The following is a 24,552-nucleotide window of genomic DNA, read 5'->3' as shown; positions in this document are numbered from 1 at the left end:
CTTCTATAACAGCCTCCAATCTTCTGGGAAGGCTTTTCACTAGATGTTGGAACATTGCAGCGGGGACTTGCTTTTATTCAGCCACAAGCATTATTGAGGTCGGGCACTGATGTTGGGCGATTAGGCCTGGCTCGCAGTCGGCGTTCCAATTCATCCCAAGGGTGTTTGATGGGGTTGAGGTCAGTGCTCTGTGCAGGCCAGTCAAGTTCTTGCACACCGATCTCATCAAACCATTTCTATATGGACCTCGCTTTGTGCACGGGGACATTGTCATGCTGAAACGGGAAAGGGCCTTCCGCAAACTGATGCTACAAAGTTGGAAGCACAGAATCATCTAGAACATCATTGTGTTCGGCAGAATTAAAATGTTCCTTTACTGAAACTAAGGGACCTAGCCCGAACCATGAAAAACAGACCCAGAACATTATTTCTCCTCCACCTAACTTTACAGTTGAGCTGTACATAGGGGTAGGTAGCGTTCTCCTGGCACCCGCCAAACCAAGATTTATCCGTTGGACTGCCAGATGGTGAAGTGTGATTCATCACCCAAGAGAAGGCTTTTCCACTGCTCCTGACGAACAGTTCTTGTGCTGACGTTGCTTCCAGAGGCACTTTGGAACTCAGTGAGTGCTGCAACCGAGGACAGGCGATTTGTACGCACTTTCAGCACTCAACGGTCCCATTCTGTGAGCTTGTGTGGCCTACCACTTTGCTGCTGAGCCGTTGTTGCTCCTAGACTTTTCCACTTCACAATAACTGCACTTTAAAAAATAAAAAATAATGATATTTTTTTATTGAACCTTTATTTAGCTAGGCAAGTCAGTTAAGAACACATTCTTATTTACAATGACGGCCTACCGGGGAACAGTGGGTTAATTGCCTTGTTAAGGGGAAGAACGACAGATCTTTACCTTGTCAGCTCAGGGATTCGATCCAGCAACCTTTCGGTTACTGGCCTAACGCTGTAACCACTAGGCTACTTGCCGCCCCACTTACAGTTGACTGGGGCAGCTCTAGCAGGGCAGAAATTTGATGAACTGACTTGTTGGAAAGGTGGCATCCAGTTAAAATTTTCTGAGCTCTTCATAAGGCCATTCTAATGCCAATGTTTGCATGGCTGTCAGGTATGCCTGCAATAGCGAAATCCACTAATTTGAAGGGGTGTCCACATACTTTTGTATATACCGTGTTTTCTAAAAGTATTCAGACCCTTGACTTTTTCCACATTTTGTTACGTTACACCCTAATTCTAAAATGGATTAAATAAATAAACATCCTCAGCAATCTACACACAATTCCCCAAAAAGAAAAAGCATCAACAGGGTTTTTAGAATTTTTTGCAAATGTATAAAAATGAAAAACAGGTACCTTATTTACATAAGTATTCAGACCCTTTGCTATGAGACTTGAAATTGGTGCAGATTTTTATTTTTTATGGAATATCAGCATTTGTGGGTTCAATTACAGGCCCAAAATGGCCAGAAACAAAGACCTTTCTTCTGAAACTCGTCAGTCTATTCTTGTTCTGAGAAATGAAGGCTATTCCATGCAAGAAATTGTCAAGAAACTGAAGATCTCATACAAAGCTGTGTACTCCCTTCACAGAACAGTGCAAACTGGCTCTAACCAGAATAGAAAGAGTGTGAGGCCCGGTGCATAACTGAGCAAGAGGACAAGCACATTAGAGTGTCTAGTTTGAGAAACCGACGCCTCACAAGTTCTCAACTAGTAGCTTCATTAAATAGTACCTGCAAAACACCAGTCTCAACGTCAACAGTGAAGAGGCGACTCCGGGATGCTGGCTTTTTAGGCATGATGGTCTGTTGTTTCTCTTTGCTTATTTCAGCTGTTCTTGCCATAATATGGACTTGGTCTTTTACCAAATAGGGCTATCTTCTGTGTATCCCCCCTATCTTGTCACAACACAACTGATTGGCTCAAACGCATTAAGAAGCAAAGAGAATTCCACAATTTAACTTTTATTTAGCTACACCTGTTAATTGAAATCATTCCAGGTCACTACCTCATGAAGCTGGTTGAGAGAATGCCAAGAGTGTGCAAAGCTGTCATCAAGGCAAAGGGTGGCCGTTTGAAGAATCTTAAATATAAAATACATTTTGTTTTGTTTAACACTTGATTACACACACATGATTACATATATGTGATATTTCATAGTTTTGTCTTCACTATTCTACAATGTAGAAAATTGTAAAAAATAATGAAAAGCCTTGAATCTTGTTTTCAGGGTTTCAGAACCAAAGATGGATACCTGGTTGTGGCTGCGGGCAATGACAAGCAGTTTGTCAAAGTGTGCAAAGTAAGTAGCATGACCCCTCATGCATTATCAAACAGCATAAAATACATCATCTTGCAATTTCATATTGGGCTTAAATGTTACTTTTAGTTCATCTTTCCTGTCAAAGTTTGCTATTAGGGTTAATATTTCACAGTGCTACTAGTATCACTGAACTGTCACCCAGAATCCCTCCCAAGTGACTTAGTATTGACTTTGTGTTTCCAGATGCTAGGCCTGAATCATCTGTCTGACGAGCCCAAGTACAAAAGCAACACACTCAGAGTGCAGCATCGCCAAGAGCTGCTTCACATCCTCTCCCAGAGGTAAAGCCTCCTCCTTCACAGTAAACAAAGTTTTTAAAATATCGGACTTATGGCAAACATTTAAAAAAAAAAATAGCTGGAGGCTTACCTCATCTATATTCATGTGTTGTTCGGTAAGTCTGCAAGTTCTCAGTTTGGCCAGAGAGCCTGTAACGGATGTGGCGTAGAGAAAAGGCAACAGGACACGGAGGCCACTCACACAGATGTTTTCATCTGCCCTCCCTTCCAGTCGCTTTGTCATGAAAAGCACTCGTTGGGCCCCAGGCCCAGTCGGCTGTTTCCTCTCTAAGGGGTCAAGGGGCGTGATGGGATCGGAAGGCATTTAGCAATGAGACGTTATCTAACACCACCGGTGGAGGGTGGCTCGTTACGTGACACTGGCCGTGTCTGAAGTCTGGCTTGTCTACTACTTATTTAAACTGCGTACTGTGTACTCATTTTACTGCAGACCATGTAGAATGTACTGTTAAGTAAAAACAAATGACGTAAGCAACAAATAACATTCTAGTCTCGTGCTACTTGGAATGTCAGCTGATGCACAATTGTGTTGATTCCCGCCAATCGTTCATTTTGGTACAGTGCGTCCCCAGAGCTGATTGTCTGCTGTGGTCAGACCCACGTGGGTCTCAAAATATGATTCTCTTCCTCAATATGTCCAGCGAACTGTACTAGATCAAAAGCAGAAATTAGTATGACATCCTGGCATTTAAAGCAAACACATTTTTTTCAATTTCACTTACTATATATATATTTTTTAAAGGCGAAAATTACTGCTATTTAGAACGCTAGTACGGGTATTCGGACATGGCGTTATCGGACAGCAGTGTATTGTTTTGGGGCGCATATTTTTCTTTCTGGCTGCACAAAAGGCAAATCAGGCAAGTGTTTCTTTATCCCGAAGTCCATGTGTGTAGGCGAGTATGCACGCCTGTGTGTGTGTGGTGAGTGAGAAGCTGCTAGGGATTGTGGATGAAGAGAGAGCGAGTGCGAGAGAGAGCGCCTCACTCTTGCCATCTTAGGATATTCTGCGATCGAGGGCAAGGCAGGAAGCTGAGTGCAGGGTCTACATATGACCACATACACCTGCTGGAGATGTTGTGTCTCTGGAACAGCTCCAGCTGTGGCCTCCTACTCCTCGTCCCCTGCTGTAATTTTGAAAGCTTCACTTTGCGGTCTCTTCAAACCACAACCCCCCTTTCTTCTTCCTCCCTGGCTCCCAGGTTCTTGGAAGAGGTGACAGGCGAGTGGCTGAGGAGGTTTGAGGGGACAGGCGTGCCCTGCGGCCCCATCAACAACATCCAGCAGGTGTTCTCCGAGCCACAGGTCAGTTCCCACAGTGCTTTGGTTCACACGGCCTCCGAGTCCGTTTCATCTGAGACTCACCCCCTCCACTTTGTTATTTTTATTAAATAACAATTTTATTAAATGTTAATCAATACAGGTAAGTGAATTAAGAACATATATATTTTTTTGCAATGATGACCTGTCAGGAGGCGAGCACAGCAAATCAAATCAAAGTTTATTTGTCACGTGTGCCGAATACAACAGGTGTAGTAGACCTTACAGTGAAATGCTTACTTACAGGCTCTAACCAATGGTGCGAGGGGAAAAAAAGGTGTGTGTGTAGGTAAGTAAAGAAATAAAACAACAGTAAAAAGACATTTGAAAAAAGAGTAGCGAGGCTATATACAGACACCTGTTAGTCAGGCTTATTGAGGTAGTATGTACATGTAGGTATCGTTAAAGTGACTATGCATATATGATGAACAGAGAGTAGCAGAAGCGTAAAAAGAGGGGTTGGCGGGTGGTGGGACACAATGCAGACAGCCCTGTTAGCCAATGTGCGGGAGCACTGGTTTGTCGGGCCATTTAGGTAGTATGGACATGACTGTATAGTTAAAGTGACTATGCATATAAGAATAACAGAGAGTAGCTGCAGCGTAAAAGAGGGGTTGGGGGGTGGGGGCACACAATGCGAATAGTCCGGGTAACCATTTGGTTACCTGTTCAGGAGCAGGTAGGGCAGGGTCTTACAGTTGATCTCTGTAATGACCATGGGTTGTGGGTTCCAAATTCTTTCATTGATATACACAAATAGCTATTGATTGGAAAAGCAAGGACATTATTCTCAGATTTAGATTTGGTAGGTGCCAGAGGGAGTTGTGAAAATGAACGACCACTCGCTTGCTGCTTGATATCTCGTTATCACCACAGCTCCTCAACCTGGTTTTTGTTATGAGAGATCTTCAAAATAGTTACCCCCGACATCTTTAAATGGATCTCTATGCTAAATAAGGGTGGGGAAGAATATGTGATTGAAAGAGGTTACTACGGACAGTGTTTCTATGATGACAGAAAACATATATTTGATCTGTCACAGACATTAATTAAAAGCTTGACTGCTTAAAAGAGTGGAGAAAACTAATGACAAACAAGGTATTGTTGTGGATCTTCTGTCCAGGCTGTCATAGGTAAATGTAAAAGGTGTTCTTAATTGACTTGCCTGGTTAAATAAAGGTCCAAAAAATATATACACTCTACCGCTTGGGGTCAAAGTTTGGGGTCACTTAGAATTAATTTTTTTGTCCATTTTAAAATAACATCAAATTGATCAGAAATACAGTGTAGACATTGTTAATGTTATAAATGACTATTGTAGCTGGAAACGGCAGATATATTTTTTTATGGAATATTTACGTAGGCGTACCATTATCAGCAACCATCACTCCTGTGTTCCAATGGCACGTTGTGTTAGCTAATCCAAGTTTATCATTTTAAATGGCTAATTGATCATTAGAAAAACTTTTTGCAATTATGTTAGCACAGCTGAAAACTTGTGCTGATTTAAATAAGCAATAAAACTGGCCTTCTTTAGACTAGTTGAGTATCTGGAGCATCAGCATTTGTGGGTTCGATTACAGGCTCAAAATAGCCAGAAACAAAGACCTTTCTTCTGAAACTCATCAGTCTATTCTTGTTCTGAGAGGCTACTCCATGCGAGAAATTGTCATGAAACTGAAGCTCTCGTACAACGCTGTGTACTACTCCCTTCACAGAACAGCGCAAACTGACTCTAACCAGAATAGAAAGAGTGGGAGGCCCCGGTGCACAACTGAGCAAGAGGACAAGTACATTAGGGTGTCTATTTTGAGGAAGAAGACGCCTCAAGTCCTCAACTGGCAGCTTCAATAAATAGTACCTGCAAAACACCAGTCTCTACGTCAACAGTGACGAGGCGACTCCGGGATGCTGGCCTTCTAGGCAGAGTTGCAAAGACAAAGCCATCTCAGACTAGCCAATAAAAATAAAATATAAAGATGGGCAAAAGAACACAGAGATATTTTTCTTTGCAACAGAAGACTCCGCTATGCAAGTAATCATTTCGGGTGTGTTTGTAAATTCAGTCTGGCCATCTACTCTGATTTCAGAGCATTCTTGTCTGAGCATGCCAGAGCTCAGAATAACTGACGAATTTATGAACGCCCAACACCCATTGAATATGGCCGGTGTCAGTAAACGTTGGCAAAAAAGCGTAATTAAATTGTTGCCAGCAGCACAGTTACAGTCAGCTACGCTTTGGATAACATGAGAACAGCCTAAGCAGCTCTGCTAGGGCGAACAAAATGGTCAGAGTGGGATGTTCTCTCATTTGTGTCTGGAAATAGCTAGCAAGCTAGCCAATGTTAGCCAGTTAGCTTGGATGCTTGACTGACGCTGTGAGGTCAGAATGTTCGGATCAACCTTACTCATCGGCCAGAGCGTCCAGTGTGCGCTCTGAACGCGAAATTCTCCGAATTTCCGAACGGACAATCTGACAACACAGTCACAGTCACCATTGCTCTGGATAACATAACAGCCTAACCAGCTAGGGCGAGTAATGTTCAGCGAGCTGTTCTCTCATTTGTGTCTGGAAGTAGCGAGCAAGTTAGCTTGGGTGCTTGCCTGCTGTTTGTACAGAACGCTCGGATCAACCCTTAAAGAGATGGGTGGGGCTAAAGCTTAAGAGGGTGTGAATGATGCTGAATGGATGTAGACAAAGAAGGGCTCTCCAGTAGTAGTACCAAAACATTCTAAGGCCATTTTCTCAGTAGTGAGTTTACAAGTTTATTAACTTTCAAAGCAGTATTACTTTCAAATTGTTACTCAGTTGTAGTGTGTGAAATACCAATTTGTAGCTCTGAGTCTACCTTTATCCAATGTAAAAAATATAATTTCTAATTTTGCTACATAACACCGATTTGAGCAGCTCGGTCACACACAGTACCAGTCAAAAGTTTGGACACACCTAGTCATTCAAGTGTTTTTTACTATTTTCTACATTGTAGAATAATAATGAAGATGTCAACTTTGAAATAAGACATATGCAATCATGTACTAACCAAAAAAGTGTTAAACAAATCAAAATATATTTTAGATTCTTCAAAGTAGCCACCCTTTGTCTTTTTGACTGCTTTGCACACTCTTGGCATTCTCTCAACCAGCTTCATGAGGTAGTCACCTGGAATGCATTTCAATTAACAGGAGTGCCTTAAAGTTTAATAGTTGAATTTAAATTGTATTTTATTTGTCACATGCGCCGAATACAACATGTGTAGACCTTATAGTGAAATGCTTACTTACAAGCCCTTAACGAACAATACAGTTAAGAACCCCCCCCCCCCCCCAAAAAAAAGTAAGAGATAAGAATAACAAATAATTAAAGAGCAGCAGTAAATAACAATAGCGGGGCTATATACAGAGGGTACCGGTACAGACTCAATGTGCACCTGTGTCGATAATATGTACATGTAGGTAGAGTTATTAAAGTGACTATACATAGATAATAATAGAGAGTAGCAGCAGTGTGGGGGGCAATTCAAAAGTATTGGTATCCATTTGATTAACTGTTCAGGAGTCTTATGACTTGGGGGTAGAAGCTGTTTAGAAGTATCTTGGTGCGGTATGCAAATTGTAGTGGGTCTAGGGTTTCTGGGATAATGGTGTTGATGTGAGCCATGACCAGCCTTACACTAGCGTCGGAGCCGGTGTAGAACGATTCGATCTTAGTCCTGTATTGAAGCTTTGCCTGTTTGACGGTTCCTCGGAGGGCATAGTGGGATTTCTTGTAAGCTTCCGGGTTAGAGTCCTGCTCCTTGAAAGTGGCAGCTCTACCCTTTAGCTCAGTGCGAATTTTGCCTGTAATCCATGGCTTCTGGTTGGGGAATGTGTGTACAGTGACTGTGGGGACGATGTCATCGATGCACTTATTGATGAAGCCAGTGACTGATGTGGTGTACTCCTCAATGCCATCGGAAGAATCCCGGAACATATTCCAGTCTGTGCTAGCAATACAGTCCTGTAGTTTAGCATCTGTTTCATCTGACCACTTTTTTATAGACTTAGTCACTGTTGCTTTCTGCTTGGATTTTTGCTTGTGAGCACGAATCAGGAGGATAGATTTTCCGAAAGGATGGCGAGGGAGAGCTTTATATGTGTCTCTGTGTGTGGAGTAAAGGTGGTCTAGAATTATTTTCCCTCTGGTTGCACATTTAACATGCTGATAGAAATTTGGTAAAACTGATTTAAGTTTCCCTGCATTCAAGTCCCCGACCACTAGGAGCGCTGCCTCCGGATGAGCGTTTTTCTATTTGCATTTGGCAGTATAATGCTCATTGAGATCGGTTTTAGTGTCAGCATCTGTCTGTGGTGGTATGTGAACAGCTATGTAAAATACAGATGTAAACTTTCTAGGTTGATAGTGTGGTCTACAGCTTATCATGAGATACTCGACCGCAGCCATGCAAAACCTCGGGACTTCCTTAGATATCGTGCACCAGCTGTTGTTTACATATATGCATAGGCCCCTGCCCCGTGTCTTACCTGAGGCTGCTGTTCTATCCTGACAATTTTATAGTGTGTAACCCGCAAGCTGTATGTTCTTTTTAAAAATATAAATAAATTATTTCACCACTATTTAACCAGGTAAGCTAGTTGAACACGTTCTCATTTACAACTGTGACCTGGCCAAGATAAAGCAAAGCAGTTCAACAAAAACAACAACACAGAGTTACACATGGAATAAACAAGCGTACATTCAATAACACAATAGAAAAAAAGAAAGTCTATATACATTGTGTGCAAATGGCATGAGGAGGTAGGCAATAAATAGGCCATGGTAGCGAAGTAATTACAATTTAGCAGATTAACACTGGAGTGATAAATGAGCAGATGATGATGTGCAAGTAGAGATACTGGTGAAAACAGTATGGGGATGAGGTGGGTCATTGGGTGGGTTATTTTCAGATGGACTATGTACAGCTGCAGCGATCGGATAGCTGCTCAGCTTAAAGTTAGTGAGGGAAATATAATTCTCCAGCTTCAGCGATTTTTGCAATTCGTTCCAGTCATTGGCAGCGGAGAACTGGAAGGAGAGGCGGCCAAAGGAGGATTTTGCTTTGGGGGTGACCATAGAGATATACCTGCTGGAGCGCGTGCTACAAGTGGGTGCTGCTATGGTGACTAGCGAGCTGAGATAAGGGGGGACTTTACCTAGCAGGGTCTTGTAGATGACCTGGAGCCAGTGGGTTTGGCGACGAGTATGAAGCGAGGGCCAGCCAACGAGAGCGTACAGGTCGCAGTGGTGGATAGTATATGGGGCTTTGGTGACAAAACGGATGGCACTGTGATAGACTGCATCAAATTTATTGAGTAGGGTATTGGAAGCTATTTTGTAAATGACATCGCCGAAGTCGAGGATCGGTAGGATGGTTAGTTTTACGAGGGTATGTTTGGCAGCATGAGTGAAGGATGCTTTTTTGCGAAATAGGAAGCCAATTCTAGATTTAACTTTGGATTGGAGATGTTTGATGTGAGTCTGGAAGGAGAGTTTTTACAGTCTAACCAGACACCTAGGTATTTGTAGTTGTCCACATATTCTGAGTCAGAACCGTCCAGAGTAGTGATGCTGGACGGGCGGGCAGGTGCAGGCAGCGATCGGTTGAAGAGCATGCATTTAGTTTTACTTGTATTTAAGAGCAGTTGGAGGCCACGGAAGGAGAGTTGTATGGCATTGAAGCTCGTCTGGAGGGTTGTTAACACAGTGTCCAAAGAAGGGCCAGAAGTATACAGAATGGTGTCGTCTGCGTAGAGGTGGATCAGAGACTCACCAGCAGCAAGAGCGACATCATTGATGTTTACAGAGAAGAGAGTCGGCCCAAGAATTGAACCCTGTGGCATCCCCATAGAGACTGCCAGAGGCCCGGACAACAGGCCCTCCGATTTGACACACTGAACTCTATCAGAGAAGTAGTTGGTGAACCAGGCGAGGCAATCATTTGGGAAACCAAGGCTATCGAGTCTGCCGATGAGAATGTGGTGATTGACAGAGTCGAAAGCCTTGGCCAGGTCAATGAATACGGCTGCACAGTATTGTTTCTTATTGATGGCGGTTAAGATATCATTTAGGACCTTGAGCGTGGCTGAGGTGCACCCATGCCCAGCTCTGAAACCAGATTGCATAGCGGAGAAGGTGCGGTGGGATTCGAAATGGTCGGTAATCTGTTTGTTGACCTTAGAAAGGCACGGTAGGATAGATATAGGTCTGTAGCAGTTTGTGTCAAGAGTGTCCCCTCCTTTGAAGAGGGGGATGACCGCAGCTGCTTTCCAATCTTTGGGAATCTCAGACAACACGAACGAGAGGTTGAACAGGCTAGTAATAGGGGTTGAAACAATTTCGGCAGATAATTTTAGAAAGAAAGGGTCCAGATTGTCTAGCCCAGCTGATTTGTAGGGGTCCAGATTTTGCAGCTCTTTCAGAACATCGGCTGACTGGATTTGGGAGAAGGAGAAATGGGGAAGGCTTGGGCGAGTTGCTGTGTGGGGTGTAGTGCTGTTGACCGGGGTAGGGGTAGCCAGGTGGAAAGCATGGCCAGCCGTAGAAAAATGCTTATTGAAATTCTCAATTATAGTGGATTTATCGGTGGTTACAGAGTTTTGCTATCTTCAGTGCAGTGGGCAGCTGGGAGGAGGTGTTCTTATTCTCCATGGACTTTACAGTGTCCCAGAACTTTTTTGAGTTTGTTGCAGGAAGCAAAGTTCTGCTTGAAAAAGCTAGCCTTGGCTTTTCTAACTGCCTGTGTATATTGGTTTCTAACTTCCCTGAAAAGTTGCATATCTCGGGGGCTGTTCGATGCTAATGCAGAACGCCACAGGATGTTTTTGTGTTGGTTCTCTCCAGACCTGACTGCCCTTAACCAAGGGCTATATCTGTTCCTGGTTCTAAATTTCTTGAATGGGGCATGCTTATTTAAGATGGTGAGGAAGGCATTTAAAAAAAAAAACAGGCATCCTCTACTGACGGGATGAGGTCAATATCCTTCCAGGATACCCGGGCCAGGTCGATTAGAAAGGCCTGCTCGCTGAAGTGTTTCAGGGAGCGTTTGACAGTGATGAGTGGAGGTTGTTTGACCGCTGACCCATTACGGATGCAGGCAATGAGGCAGTGATCGCTGAGATCTTGGTTGAAAACAGCAGAGGTGTATTTAGAGGGCAAGTTGGTTAGGATGATATCTATGAGGGTGCCCGTGTTTACGGCTTTGGGTCGGTACCTGGTAGGTTCATTGATCATTTGTGTCAGATTGAGGGCATCAAGCTTAGATTGTAGGATGGCTGGGGTGTTAAGCATGTTCCAGTTTAGGTCACCTAGCAGCACAAGCTCTGAAGATAGATGGGGGGGCAATCAGTTCACATATGGTGTCCAGAGCACAGCTGGGGGCAGAGGGTGGTCTATAGCAGGCGGCAACGGTGAGAGACTTGTTTTTAGAGAGGTGGATTTTTAAAAGTAGAAGTTCAAATTGTTTGGGTACAGACCTGGATAGTACGACAGAACTCTGCAGGCTATCTCTGCAGTAGATTGCAACTACTGGTGAGGACCTGCCTTACAACAGAACTACAAGCCCTCAGTCCAGCCTCTCTCAGCCTATTGGGGACAGTCTTGAGCACTGATGGAGGGATTGTGTGTTCCTGGTGTAACTCGGGCAGTTGTTGTTGCCAAACTGTACCTGTCTCGCAGGTGTGATGTTCGGATTTACCGATTCTGAGCAGGTGTTGTTACACGTGGTCTGCCACTGTGAGGACGATCAGCTGTCCGTCCTGTCTCCCTGTAGTGCTGTCTTAGACGTCTCACAGTACGGACATTGCAATGTATTGCCCTGGCCACATCTGCAGTCCTCATGCCTTCTTGCAGCATGCCTAAGGCACGTTCAGGCAGATGAGCAGGAACCCTGGGCAACTTTCTTTTGGTGTTTTTCATAGTCAGTAGAAAGGAATCTTTAGTGTCCTAATTCCATAACTGTGACCTTAATTACCTACCCTCTGGAAGCTGTTAGTGTCTTAACTTCCATTCCACAGGTGCATGTTCATTAATTATTTATGGTTCATTGAACAAGCATGGGAAACAGTGTTTAAACCCTTTACAATGAAGATCTGTGAAGTTATTTGGATTTTTACGAATTATCTTTGAAAGACAGGGTCCTGAAAAGGGTACATTTATTTTTTTGCTCGGTGTGTGTGTGTGTGTGTGTATATGTATATATGTATATATATTTTATTTTTATATATATATGTATATGTATATATATATATATATATAGAGAGAGATTTGCAAAAAATATATTGGGGATTGGAATTATATTAATGGAAGCTACAATCTATCTGCAATATTAAGGCTGATCTACCCCCCTACACTTTTTTAAAAATAATAATAAAAAAAATCTAAAGAGTATTAATCATTTTGTAATGGCATAAGCAAAGCCTGTTCAATAACATTGTCTCTTCTTTCGAGGACTACATTCCCAATTATGACAAAGCACCAAGAACCGGATTGAGCAAAACACACATGAAAACATTCACACTGGAACATTGCAATATATCTCTGTCCTCCTACTTCTTCTTTTTCCCAAACAAAAGCAAACACGCCTGATTAACATGGTAACAAACCAGCCTGGCTGAGATGGCAAACCTGCTCCTCATCCAGTTCAGTCAGCTGACATGATAGATGGATCTCCTCACTTTTCCCAGCCTATAACACTGAAGTGGTATGTTTTTCCCCTGCCCTCCAAGTGTAGCGGTTAAGATGTTCCACGATTCATCTGTTTTCATTTGCTTTCTGTGCCAACTGTTAGATAGATCCAGTTTGGATTGGATCAAAGAGTTACTTAGGGTTTGGGAGCAACAGCTTTTTCACCACCTGGCCCGCAATGAAATGTCATATTCAGAAGACGTCCATTATATGACTCATTGACATGTTTCTCAGAGGGCTGTGCGTGCTGTGAACCATCTGAGCAAGTCATATTGCCTTGTGCTTTGAGTCACAATGTTACCTAAGCTGCTCGTTGACCGGCCTGGGTCTCCATCTAGTTGTTCTTTGAAACGTCCATAGAGAGCAAATCGGGCTGTGGCTTTCCCAGGCTGCCGCAACGCCTCTTTGTCGCGGCGCGGAGACCACATCCCCCAGACAATGCCCCAGAACATTCACCACCACAACAAAGACGACTTTGAAATGCTGCTTCGCCGAATTGTCTCTGGAACCGAGCCTCCGGGGGAAAGGCTGCATCGGTTTCACAGACTGTCGTGTAATACCACGCCTTGCGTGTGCCGGAAACCCACGCTAGAGGCCAAGAGAGAACAATACAGCGTGTGTCTCTGTGGCTAAATGTATAGAGACGGAACCACAGCACCATAGCAAAGTGACACACCGCCGTGCTTACATCTGCTGATTGACCGTTGACACCAAATAGTGCATCTGGACCATATAACTGCCAGAGAGAGGTACAGTGTATCTCTCTATTACTGTCTCCCCCTGCAGAGAAAAACCTCCAACATCCTAATTCACTTTTGAATTCAGTGGTAGCCGTCTGCTCAGACTAAGAAAAGACCCGGTCAGAGGGCGAAGCGTGAGGAAGAGTGATTAGCTGACAGGAGAGGGGATTGTTTAAGGGAGAGTGCAATTGAATAAAAGAGACTGCAAAAAAATAAGAAAACAGATGGAATGGAAGAGAGGGAATGCAAAGAGAAGACAGAGAGAGAGTGGATGGAATGAGTGGGAGAGGTTAGTATGAGGGAAGCAGATTTGGGGCGGGGGCGACCTGATGAAAGTGGTGTGAATTCCTTCAGGTTGATGAATGGACAATCTTGGGCAGACACAAAACAAGTCCTGATCTGTCCACAGAAATGTAGGCCAACATAGTGCCTACATAATCAAACAATCAATCAATCCCTCATGGAAAAACCACATGAATTTCACGTGATAACGTGACAACATATGAAGCAAAATGTGATAGCATGTGAAGCAACATGTGATAACGTAAAACTACACACGTGACAACATGTGAGAAAATGATCTCATGAAATGAATGTGAAATAAATGTGTAAACACAGGGATTCAACATTTCAACATGTGATACCGTGAAATTACATGTGACAACAGTTGAGCACGTGAAAGCCCAGGTGTCAAATGTAATTCCTAATATTTTACTTTAAAAGGCATAATTGACATGAATTAAATTTAAACAGTCATGGTTCCATGCAGGTATTGTCTATTTCCCTGTTTGTTCCAGGGATGTCCCCAAAGGGTGTTTTTAGGATGTTGTCAGAATGTTGTGTCATGGTCTCATGGAGGTTTTTGTCTAGTTGCTTTGAAAATATGGTAAATTTACAACAAGTTACTCTAATTTTAGAGCTAAATGAAGGTGTTCATGTGAAAGGACAGTATACTACCATATGCTGATTACTTGGGACTCAACCTCACTTGGAGTTTGAGCTCACAACCTCTGTTGCTAGCTACCTAAAGTTCCTGCAGGACCACCAGGTCTGTGGACATAATGGAGATTGGCTATATATTTATTGACAAAAATACATTTCTGCACTTTGTCTAAAGTTAAAGTTAAATATAAAGTAAACATATACAACTCGTGTTATTTCTATAAAATGACAGTATGCTGCCTTATTCTGATTTCAATTACTTTAAAATATTGTAGAATTTTGTACTGTGGCCACAATTGGGACTCTGCTTTAAATGGGATTTGAACTCAAAACCCCTGGGTTGCTAGCAACCTGAAATGTCCTGCTACAGTGCAGCTACACCACCAGGTCTGAGAGCATAAATGAGAGATGACTACAGACTTATTGGCAATAACACATGTCTGCACTTTGCAAAAAAGCTGCCCACGATCGAGTAAATAATTGTCCAATTATCACCACCAACATTCCATCAACGTAAAACTAGCAGTGCTCCAAGGACACTCGACGTAGAGTATACATTGCTGACTCTCTTGCACTGTCTCTATGCACACTCAATATACTCTACCCACACACTCACACATACTACACTGACTCTCCAACGCACGCACTACATATGCTCACACACACATGCGTATTGACGCAACACACACACAAAGACATACACATAGACAGACTTTCACACTTCACATACGCTGCTGCTACTCGATTTATTATATATCCTGATTGCCTACTTACTTTTACCCCTTCCTACATGTACAGTCCATTCGGGAACTATTCAGACCCCTTGACTTTTTCCATATTTTTTTACGTTACAGCCTTATTCTAAAATGTATGAGTAAAACAACAATTGAAGAAATCTACACACAACACCCATAATGACAAAGCAAAAACTATTTTAAATGTATAAAAAAAAACAGATGTGACATTTACATAAGTAACCCTTTACTCAGTACTTTGTTTAAGCACCTTAGGCAGCGATTACAGCCTCGAGTCTTCTTGAGTATGACGCTACAAGATTGGCACACCTGTATTTGAGGAGTTTCTCCCATTCTTCTCTGCAGATCCTCTTAAGCTTTGTCACGTTGGATGGGAACAACTATTTTCAGTTCTCTCCAGAGATGTTCGATTGGGTTCAAGTTCAGGATCTGGCTTGGCCACTCAACGACATTGTCCAATCCTGTGTTGTCTTGGCTGTGTGCTTAAGGTCATTGTCCTGTTGGAAGGTGAACCTTTGCCCCAGCCTGAGGTCCTGAGCACTCTGGAGTAGGTTTTCATCAAGGATCTCTCTGTACTTTGCTCCGTTCATCTTTCCCTTGATCCTGACTAGTCTTCCTGACCCTGCCACTGAAAATGCTGCCACCACCATGCTTCACTGTAGGGTTGGAGCTTGGCATTCAGGCCAAAGAGTTAATTTCTCGTTTCATCAGACCAGAGAATCGTGTTTCTCATGGTCTGAGTCATTTAGGTTGCTTTTGGAAAACTTCAAGCAGGCTGTTATGTGCCTTTTACTGAGGAGTGGCATCCGTCTGGCCACTCTTCCGTAAAGGCATGATTTGGTGGAGTGCTGCAGAGATGGTTGTCCTTCTGGAAGGTTCTCTCATCTCCACAGAGGAAGTCTGTAGTACTGTCAGAATGACCATCGGGTGCTTAGTCACCTCCCTGACAAAGACCCTTCGCCCCCAATTGCTTAGTTTGTCCAGGCAGCCAGCTCTCAGAAGAGTCTTGGTGGTTCCAAACGTCTTCCGTTTAAGAATGACGTAGGCCACTATTCTTGGGGACCTTAAATGCTGCAGAATTTTTTGGTACCCTTCCCCAGATCTGTGCCTCGATATAATCCTGTCTCAGAGCTCTACAGACAATTCCTTTTGAACTCATGGCTTTGTTTTTTCTCTGACATGCACTGTCAACGGTGGGACCTTTTATATAGACAGGTGTGTGCCTTTCCAAATCACGTCCAATGAATTAAATTTACCACAGGTGGACTCCAATCAAGTTGTAGAAACATCTCAAGGATGATCAATGGAAACAGGATCCATCTGAGCTCAATTTCGACTCTAATAGCAAAGGTTCCGAATAGTAATGTAAAGGTATTTCTGTTTTATATTTTCAATACATTTGAAAAATATTCTAAACTTGTTTTTGCTTTGTCATTATGGGGTATTGTGTGTGGATTGATGAGGAAAAAAACATCTGTCTATCCATTTGAGAAAAAGGCTGTAATATAACAAAATGTGGATAAAGTGAAGGGGTCTGAATGAATACTTTCTGAATGCTCTGTAGTCCCATGATGCTTGTGGGGGTCATCAATCAAAACGGATTACACCATTTTGTTCGTGAGAGTCATCTTTCCATAGTTTGTTTGCAAAACCATTCGGAATCTACAGACGTTTTGGTGAGAAGACCGATTTTCGGGATGTCTCATGGTTTGACAAACACCGCTTTGCCTCCTTTCACCGCAGATGGGGGACGGCAACAATGGCGGATGCAGTGGATTGAGACGCAGCCCATGCAAACAATATCTCTAGCTTAAACTTACAGATTTAATTTATTTAAATGATTACGCTAATTAGATTTATAGAGGCTAAGATAAGTACATGTGATACCAGAGTGCCATACAATATTTAATTTATATCTGTCACCTTGTTATTGTAGTACAACTTTTCTTCCTAGACCATCAGTTCAGTGAGTATGACGGATTGGCAACAGTAAGTTACTGTGAATTGTACGATAACCCACCTGCAACTACTTCACAGTAAGCTGTTGAAAATTAAACATTTTACTTCCTGTGAACCGGCTACCATTAAGCTACTGGAAAATGCACAGTAACATCTTAACATTGCAATTCTTACAAAGCGATTGCAGAGCTGACAGTGTCAAAAGAGGTGCTCAACCTTCATCAACATAATGATAAAACAACTTAAATTGGTACAACATTTCCACTGACGGTTGGCACAAATATAACATATTTTAAACCATACAGCAAATACAACATATTCCAGCACATTGCCCCTGACAGCTGTAGAAATAAATTCAAAGTAGTTTCTATTTTCATCACTACTCAGTAGCTTGTAGTTTCCTATAAAATGATATGATCTTTTTTTTAAAATCCTAAGACTTTTTATGCAATATCAAGTGAGGCATGCCAAGCTAATTTGCAGACATTACACATACAGCACCAGTCAAAGGTTTGGACACACCTACTCATTCAAGCGTTTTTCTTTATTTGCACTATTTTCTACATTGTAGAATAATAGTGAAGACATCAACTGTGAAATAACACATATGGAATCATGTAGTAACCAAAAAAGTGTTAAAGTAGCCACCCTTGCCTTTGACAGCTTTGCACAGACTTGGCATTCTCTCAACCAGCTTCACCTGGAATGCTTTTCCAACAGTCTTGAAGGAATTCCTACATATGTGACCGACCACCTTGATTTGGTCTGTGTAGCAACATTTTAAATTGTGTTTTTTACAATTGATAAAAGCAAAGATACAGAGCTACAACATGGTATATCATACTTTCCCATTGATCCTCAAATACAGTGTAATTCTGCTTTGAAAGTTGATAAACTTGTAACATCACATTTAAGAAAATGGCCTTTGAATGTTTTGGTACCTACTGTCTACACCCATTCAGCATCGTTCACACCCTCTTAAGCTTTAGCCCCACCCATCTCTTTAAGGGTTAATCTGCACGTTCTGTCACAACAACAACAGTGAAGCTCCCAAGCTAACGTTGGCTAGCTTGCTAGCTACTTCCAGACACAAATGAGAGAACAGCTAACTGACCATTGTACTTGCCTTAGCTGAGCTGGTTAGGCTGTTTTTATGGTATCCAGAGCGTTGGTGACTGCAACTGTGCTGCTGGCAACAATTTATTATTTTTTGCCAACGTTTACTGACACCATATTACTGGCCATATTCAATGGGTGTTGATTATTTGTAAATTAGTCGGTTATTCTGCGCTCTGGCACACTCAGACGAGAGTGCTCTGAAATCTGAGTAGATAGCCAGAGCGAATTTACCAGCTACGTCTATCAACAGCTGTCACGTTGACATTCTATTGAAATGCTTACTTGCATAGTGGAGTCTTTTGTTAAGACATGTAGCTAGCTAGGTAGGTAAACAATGAACCATAATCCCAACGTTACCTCCCTGCATGAATCTGCATGTAGCTAACCAACCAGGCTCGATGTCAGCTATCTAACATTAGGCTATAACTGCAAATGACTCTGAGATAAAAAAATAACAACATCATACATGTAACGTTAGCTAGCGAGCCAGACAGCTAACCTTAGCTAGCTAACAGTACACTTTAACTAGAAATTAAAATGACTTTCTGTCAAAATTAGAGGCGTGTAATATCTGAAAATGTAGCTAGCTAGAATATATTACCCGAATATATCATGGATGGACGCCTTTCCCTGTCATGGATTCCATGGTTGCCCTTAGTTTGAAAATGCAATCTGGAGACCAGTGTTTTCTCCACCTCCTTAGCTGTCATACTCTAATTCCTCTGATTTTCAAACCGCGGTCCTCTAGAAAGTGGAGAGGAACACTTATGCAGTTCTACTGCGCTATACTTTTTTTTTTAAAGCCGCGAGAGACAGGATTACCTAGACATACTGGCCAGCTCAAATAGACAGAAGCGTGCTATATGGCCCCCAGCCACATCTTGCTAAGTGGATGGGTCTCTACAGAAGGTGTATACAATACAGCCAAATGTTTACTTGCATAGTAGCATAATCTGAAATAGATTGTGTCAGTATAAATACAATAATATACAGTATGTACAAGAACAATATCAATAACAATATCAGTAATAGATGAGGTAGTTATATGCATACAATCAGGGGTAAAGTGGCTGGGCATCGGGATAAAAAACAAACAATAGTAGCAGCAATGTATGGGGTGTGTGTTACGAGAGAGTCATGTGAATAGAGGCACTGCAGATAGTGCTGATGACTGGTCCGCCCTAACCATGCACGAACAAGGGAGTCTATATTTGGAGAGCCTGTTTCTGTCCGGCTCTTGACTTTGGTGCAGGGCATGTGGTGTCAATATCCTCTTCGTTGCAAAACTTCCTGATCTTCTCAAAAATATTAGTTGGTCTGGCTGTGTCCAGTCCAGGTGGTGCTTCCACAGGCAGACCATCTATGGGAGGAAGGATGCCAGCATTGCGTAGCAGATGTAAAAACCTGGTCCCGACTGAGTCCGAATGCTCCTTGGCGACAACAAACACCAGGCTCCAGCGCATCGAAGCTGTAAAATGGGAAATTACCAAATATATTGAGAAGACATTACAACCTTACACAACATCAATTCACCTCCCAAGTTTAGATAATCAGAATTACCTCATACAGTGCAATGAAAATTATCTTCACCTGAAGTGTAGGTACTGCTTGATCTGTGGCAGTGGCCTGAAGTACGGAGTCAGGTGTTGTTGCCAGCCATAGCTTTACACCAGCACCGTACCATCCTCCAGTCCAACCAGCTGTGGGATGTTGACCCCCGTCAGTGCTGTCCTTCACAACACCAGCAATCTCAGACAAAGTGCCAATCATGTTGGAGGTCAATATAAATAATCAAAACCTGTTGTTTATGCTTTACATACCAAGTGTTGTCATCGATTCTTTGTAGAGATGCCACACTGCTGCTTTTGTCACATGGGATGGCAGCAGCTTTCCACAAAGTGTTTGTGTCCTGGGTGGCATCCTGGTAATACTATTGCATTATCATCTGCGTCGTTGTTGATGAAGTACACCACTCGCTGCAAGTCCTCACGCTTCAGGTGTAACCTGTGCTGGCTTGGGCCAGCTCTCTTTTTGATGGGAGGCATTAACCATTCTCCTTCTATAACTGGTGGAGGAGAGTCAGGCATGTTCTACTGATGCTGAAAGACAAATTCCAGATACAAATATTTTAGCTTTATTTTTAGACAATAGATAGCCGTAATCACCGTCAGACACACCTGGCTAACTTGATGGGTCGTCAACTAGCTAGCTTTAGCAACTAGTAAGCTTTACCTTGGTCTTTTGTTTAGACATGCAGCTAGCTAGCTAAACAATAAACCATAATCCAAATCCATAGAGTACTAGCAATACAAACCGATTGTCATAGCTAGCTAAAGTTGACCAAATAGGTTAAATGTTAGCTAATTAGCTAGCTAACATTAGTCTATAACTAGCAATTTGAAATGGCATTCTCAGAAAATTACTACACACAGATCATAAACATAATGTTAGCCAGTGAGCCATCTGACATCAGCTAGCTAGCTAACAGTAAGCTTTAACTTGCAATGAAAACAAATTTCCGACAAATTTAGAAACGTATAGTATCTGAAACTGTAGCTAGACTCTTACCCGTATACATGGATGAACACTTCACGGCAGACTGCAACCCCTTTCATTAAATAAGACGTCCTTTGTAGTTTCCTTTTTGTTTGTACAGCTTTCTTGGCCCGTTGTGTCAAGTCTCTGTGGTTCACACTGACTGTGTACAATGCCATAAGAGTCATCTTAACCTTTAGCCCCCAACCAAACACTGACAATTGTACTCGCCCTAGCAGAGCTGGTTAGATTGTTTTCATGTTATCCAGAGCGTTGGTGACTGTAACTGTGCACCTGGCAACAATTGAATTGCTCTTTTTTGCCGATGTTTACTGACACCGGCCATATTCAACGGGTGTTGAGTGGTCGTAAATTCATCAGTTAATCTGGGCTCTGGTACACTTAGACTAGAGTGCTCTGAAACAGTTGTTGCAGTGACATTCTGTTGAAATGGATACATGCATAGTGGAGTCTTTTAAGTATTACTTTGCGATACATTAAAAAAAAGCAGCGTTAGACAGGATAACCTACACATACTAACCAGTTAAAATAGACAGAAGCATGCTATATGGCAGACCAATCCAAACTCATCTCTCGGCATGTCCAGCCCACTTATTACCTCAGCCAATCATGGCTAGCGGGAAGGTTGCAGACTTTTTCTGTGGCTTAACCAACTAGGCTTGTAATTTAACAATGTTATTAGTATTTACAGATGGCATACAAGTTTGTTATTAAGGAACATGAACATGAACATTAAGTTCACATGTTTTAGGAGGCATTTCGGCCCCAAAAAAGTTTACGTTCTAACGGCTCTCCTGTGATGTAGTGACCCTCAACATACGCCTAGTTTCCTGAAACAGGTCACTCATGCTGAGCACTTATTGGCTGCTTTTCCTTCACTCTGCGGTCCAACTCATCCCAAACCATCTCATTGGGTTGAGGTCGGGTGACTGTGGAGGCCAGGTCATCTGATGCAGCACTCCATCACTCTCCTTCTTGGTCAAATAGCCCTTACACAGCTTGGATGTGTATTGGGTCATTATCCTGTTGAAAATGGTAGTCCCACTAAGCTCAAACCAGATGGGATGGCATATCACTGCAGAACGCTTTGGTAGCCATGCTGGTTAAGTGTGCCTTGAATCCTAAATAAATCACAGTGTCACCAGAAAAGCACCCCCACACCACCTCCTCCATGCTTCATGGTGGGAACCACACATGCGGAGATCATCCATTCACCTACTCTGCTTCTCACAAAGACACAGCGGTTAGAAGCCAAAATAAAACATTTGTACTCATCAGACCAAAGAACAGATTTCTACCGGTCTAATGTCGATTGCTTGAGTTTTTTGGCCTAAGTCTCTTATTATTATTTGTGTCCTTTAGTAGTGGTTTCTTTGCAGCAATTCGACCATGAATGTCTGATTCACGCAGTCTCCTCTGAACAGTTGATGTTGAGATGTCTGTTACTTGAACTCTGTGAAGTATTTATTTGAGCTGCAATTTTTGAGGCTGGTAACTCTACTGAACTTATCCTCTGCAGCAGAGGTAACTCTGGGTCTTCCTTTCCTCTGGTGGTCCTCATGAGAGCCAGTTTAATCATAGAGCTTGATCGTTTTTGCGACTGCATTGAAGAAACTTTCGAAGTTCTTGGAATTTTCCGGTTCGACTGACCTTCATGTCTTAAAGTAATTATGGACTGTCGTTTCTCTTTGCCTTTTTGAGCTGTTCTTGCCATAAGATGGACTTGGTCTTTTACCAAATAGGGCTATCTTCTATATACCACCCCAACCTTGTCACAACCCAACTGATTGGCTCAAAGGCATTAAGAAGGAAAGACATTCCACAAATTAACGTTTAACAAGGCACACCTGTTAATTGAAAGCATTCCAGGTGACTAACTCATGAATCTGGTTGAGAGAATGCCAAGAGTGCAAAGCTGTCATCAAGGCAAAGGGTGGCTGCTTTGAAGAATCTGAAATATTAAATATTTTGATTTGTTGAACACTTTTTTGGTTACTACATGATTCCAATTGTGTTATTTCATAGTTTTGATGTCGTCACCATTATTGTACAGTATAGAAATTTGTAAAAATACATGTAAAAAATAAATAAATGTCAAATGTTTTATTACATGTTGCTTTACATGTCACGTTATCACATTAACTTCACAAGATCAAACCATTATAATTGAAGTAATAAAATGGTATGGGGAGTTTAAATTAAATGGTACACTGTTCAGCTAAAATATGACCCCGTCTGGGATTTGAACACTCAACCTCTGGATTTGTGGTACATTGCCCTTTTTGCTGTGGTACAAAGTCTGTAACATTTCCCTGCGTATTCATTACTTATACTTTGGCACTCTTTTGCTATGTGCAGGATGTCCTGCACTGCTAATTTAGTTATCAGTTGTTCTGACTATTCTGTCATCATTGAATTCATTTACTTATTTCAGCAAGCTCGATTATGGTGATATATGTAAACTATGAACAAGTATCTTACGTTCTATAAGAACTAAAGCGGTTTTACCAGTTTTCATGTTTGGGCACCTTCGCCTTTGGACAGAGAATATCATATAGCTACTCAAAAGAACTAGCTGGAGACATACCCAAAGCATAAAATGTGAGTTTGGAGTTCTCAGTTTGCTCGTTCCAACCATAATTTTTAAAATAACAGCCAAACGTTTCACACTTACTTTTTCCTCCCGATGTAGCATGTGTGCGATATCACATTGCTCATGTTCCTTCTCAATAAGTCATACATATGACACTGTTTAGGTATGGAAAAATGCCTGGCTATTGCGAGCTCAGTGGAACGTGGGCTGCTCTTACCTCTTCCACCAAAGTCAGTGTTTCAAAGTGAAGCTGGTTATCAACCGACTCCCTGCCAGGCCCGACACCAGGTTCCGGTCCTGGACAATATTCATATTCATATTTGATATTTCCTATGCACTGGCTCCATCGCATCAGGCTGCAGACCTAGATGTTGGACATTCACAAAAATGGCTACCAGATGTGCGAATGGATGGAAAATTGCTTATTCTTATGCACTCAAGCGGACAAAAAGGGAAGGCTGACTTTTTTTGTTGTTGTTGCTTTTGTTTCACTATGACATTTTTTTAATGATGCTCAACTCATTTGGGCTGTAAGCCTTGTCTTATTTATCCTCTCAGCATCTCTGTCTGGACTGTGTTACGAGAAGAACAATCCATCAATGCATATTGTGTAGGCTCGCATTAAAGGTCCAGACAACGCTGCATTGTACTGTAGTCATACATGTCTTGTATCCAACTGTCTAGAGAGCGGGTTTTTCATATATTCGATTCTACACACACCGGCCCACTGCTAGTTCCCCCTCGCCCCAAGCCGGAAAACATGTTTTCTGTTTTCCACCACTTCCCACTTATCCTGTAAGCCCCACCCCCCCGAAACATTCTAAGTTGCTCCCGCCATCTAAGGGCCAACATCTTTTTTTGTGGCCGTGCTGCCTGCCAACAGTAATCGTCTGATCGATTGACAGATTCAAAGAGCTATCATCTTGACGTAACATAGTAGATTCAACGCAATTAATATTTACAGTGCATTCGGAAAGTATTCAGAACCCTTCATTTTACCCAAATGTTGGTACATTACAGCGTTATTCTAAAATGTATTAAATACTTTTTTATACTCAACCTACAAATAATACCACCATAATTAAAAAGCAAATTTATTAAAAAATAAAACAAATTACGGAAGTATTCAAACCCTTTGCTATGAGACTCGAAATTGAGCTCAGGTGCATCCTGTTTACATTGATCCTCCTTGATGTCTCTACAACTTGATAC

General features: G+C 42.2%; 1 protein-coding gene across 2 annotated transcripts in view; it reads left to right on the top strand.

Moving 5' to 3' along the window:
• sugct (succinyl-CoA:glutarate-CoA transferase) overlaps nt 1-24,552 on the top strand; it is a 171,918-nt gene that overhangs the window by 47,279 nt on the left and 100,087 nt on the right. For both annotated transcript variants that reach the window (XM_055929264.1, XM_055929265.1), the window contains 3 exons: nt 2,246-2,317; nt 2,522-2,619; nt 3,840-3,942. In XM_055929264.1, coding sequence (XP_055785239.1) covers nt 2,246-2,317; nt 2,522-2,619; nt 3,840-3,942 — 273 coding nt within the window. The remainder of the gene's footprint in view (nt 1-2,245; nt 2,318-2,521; nt 2,620-3,839; nt 3,943-24,552) is intronic.

The sequence above is a fragment of the Salvelinus fontinalis genome, chromosome 7 (genome assembly GCF_029448725.1).
Source record: "Salvelinus fontinalis isolate EN_2023a chromosome 7, ASM2944872v1, whole genome shotgun sequence".
Lineage (NCBI taxonomy): Eukaryota > Metazoa > Chordata > Actinopteri > Salmoniformes > Salmonidae > Salvelinus > Salvelinus fontinalis.
The sequence above is the reverse complement of the archived record's forward strand: the minus strand, read 5'-3'. Positions and strand labels throughout refer to the sequence as shown.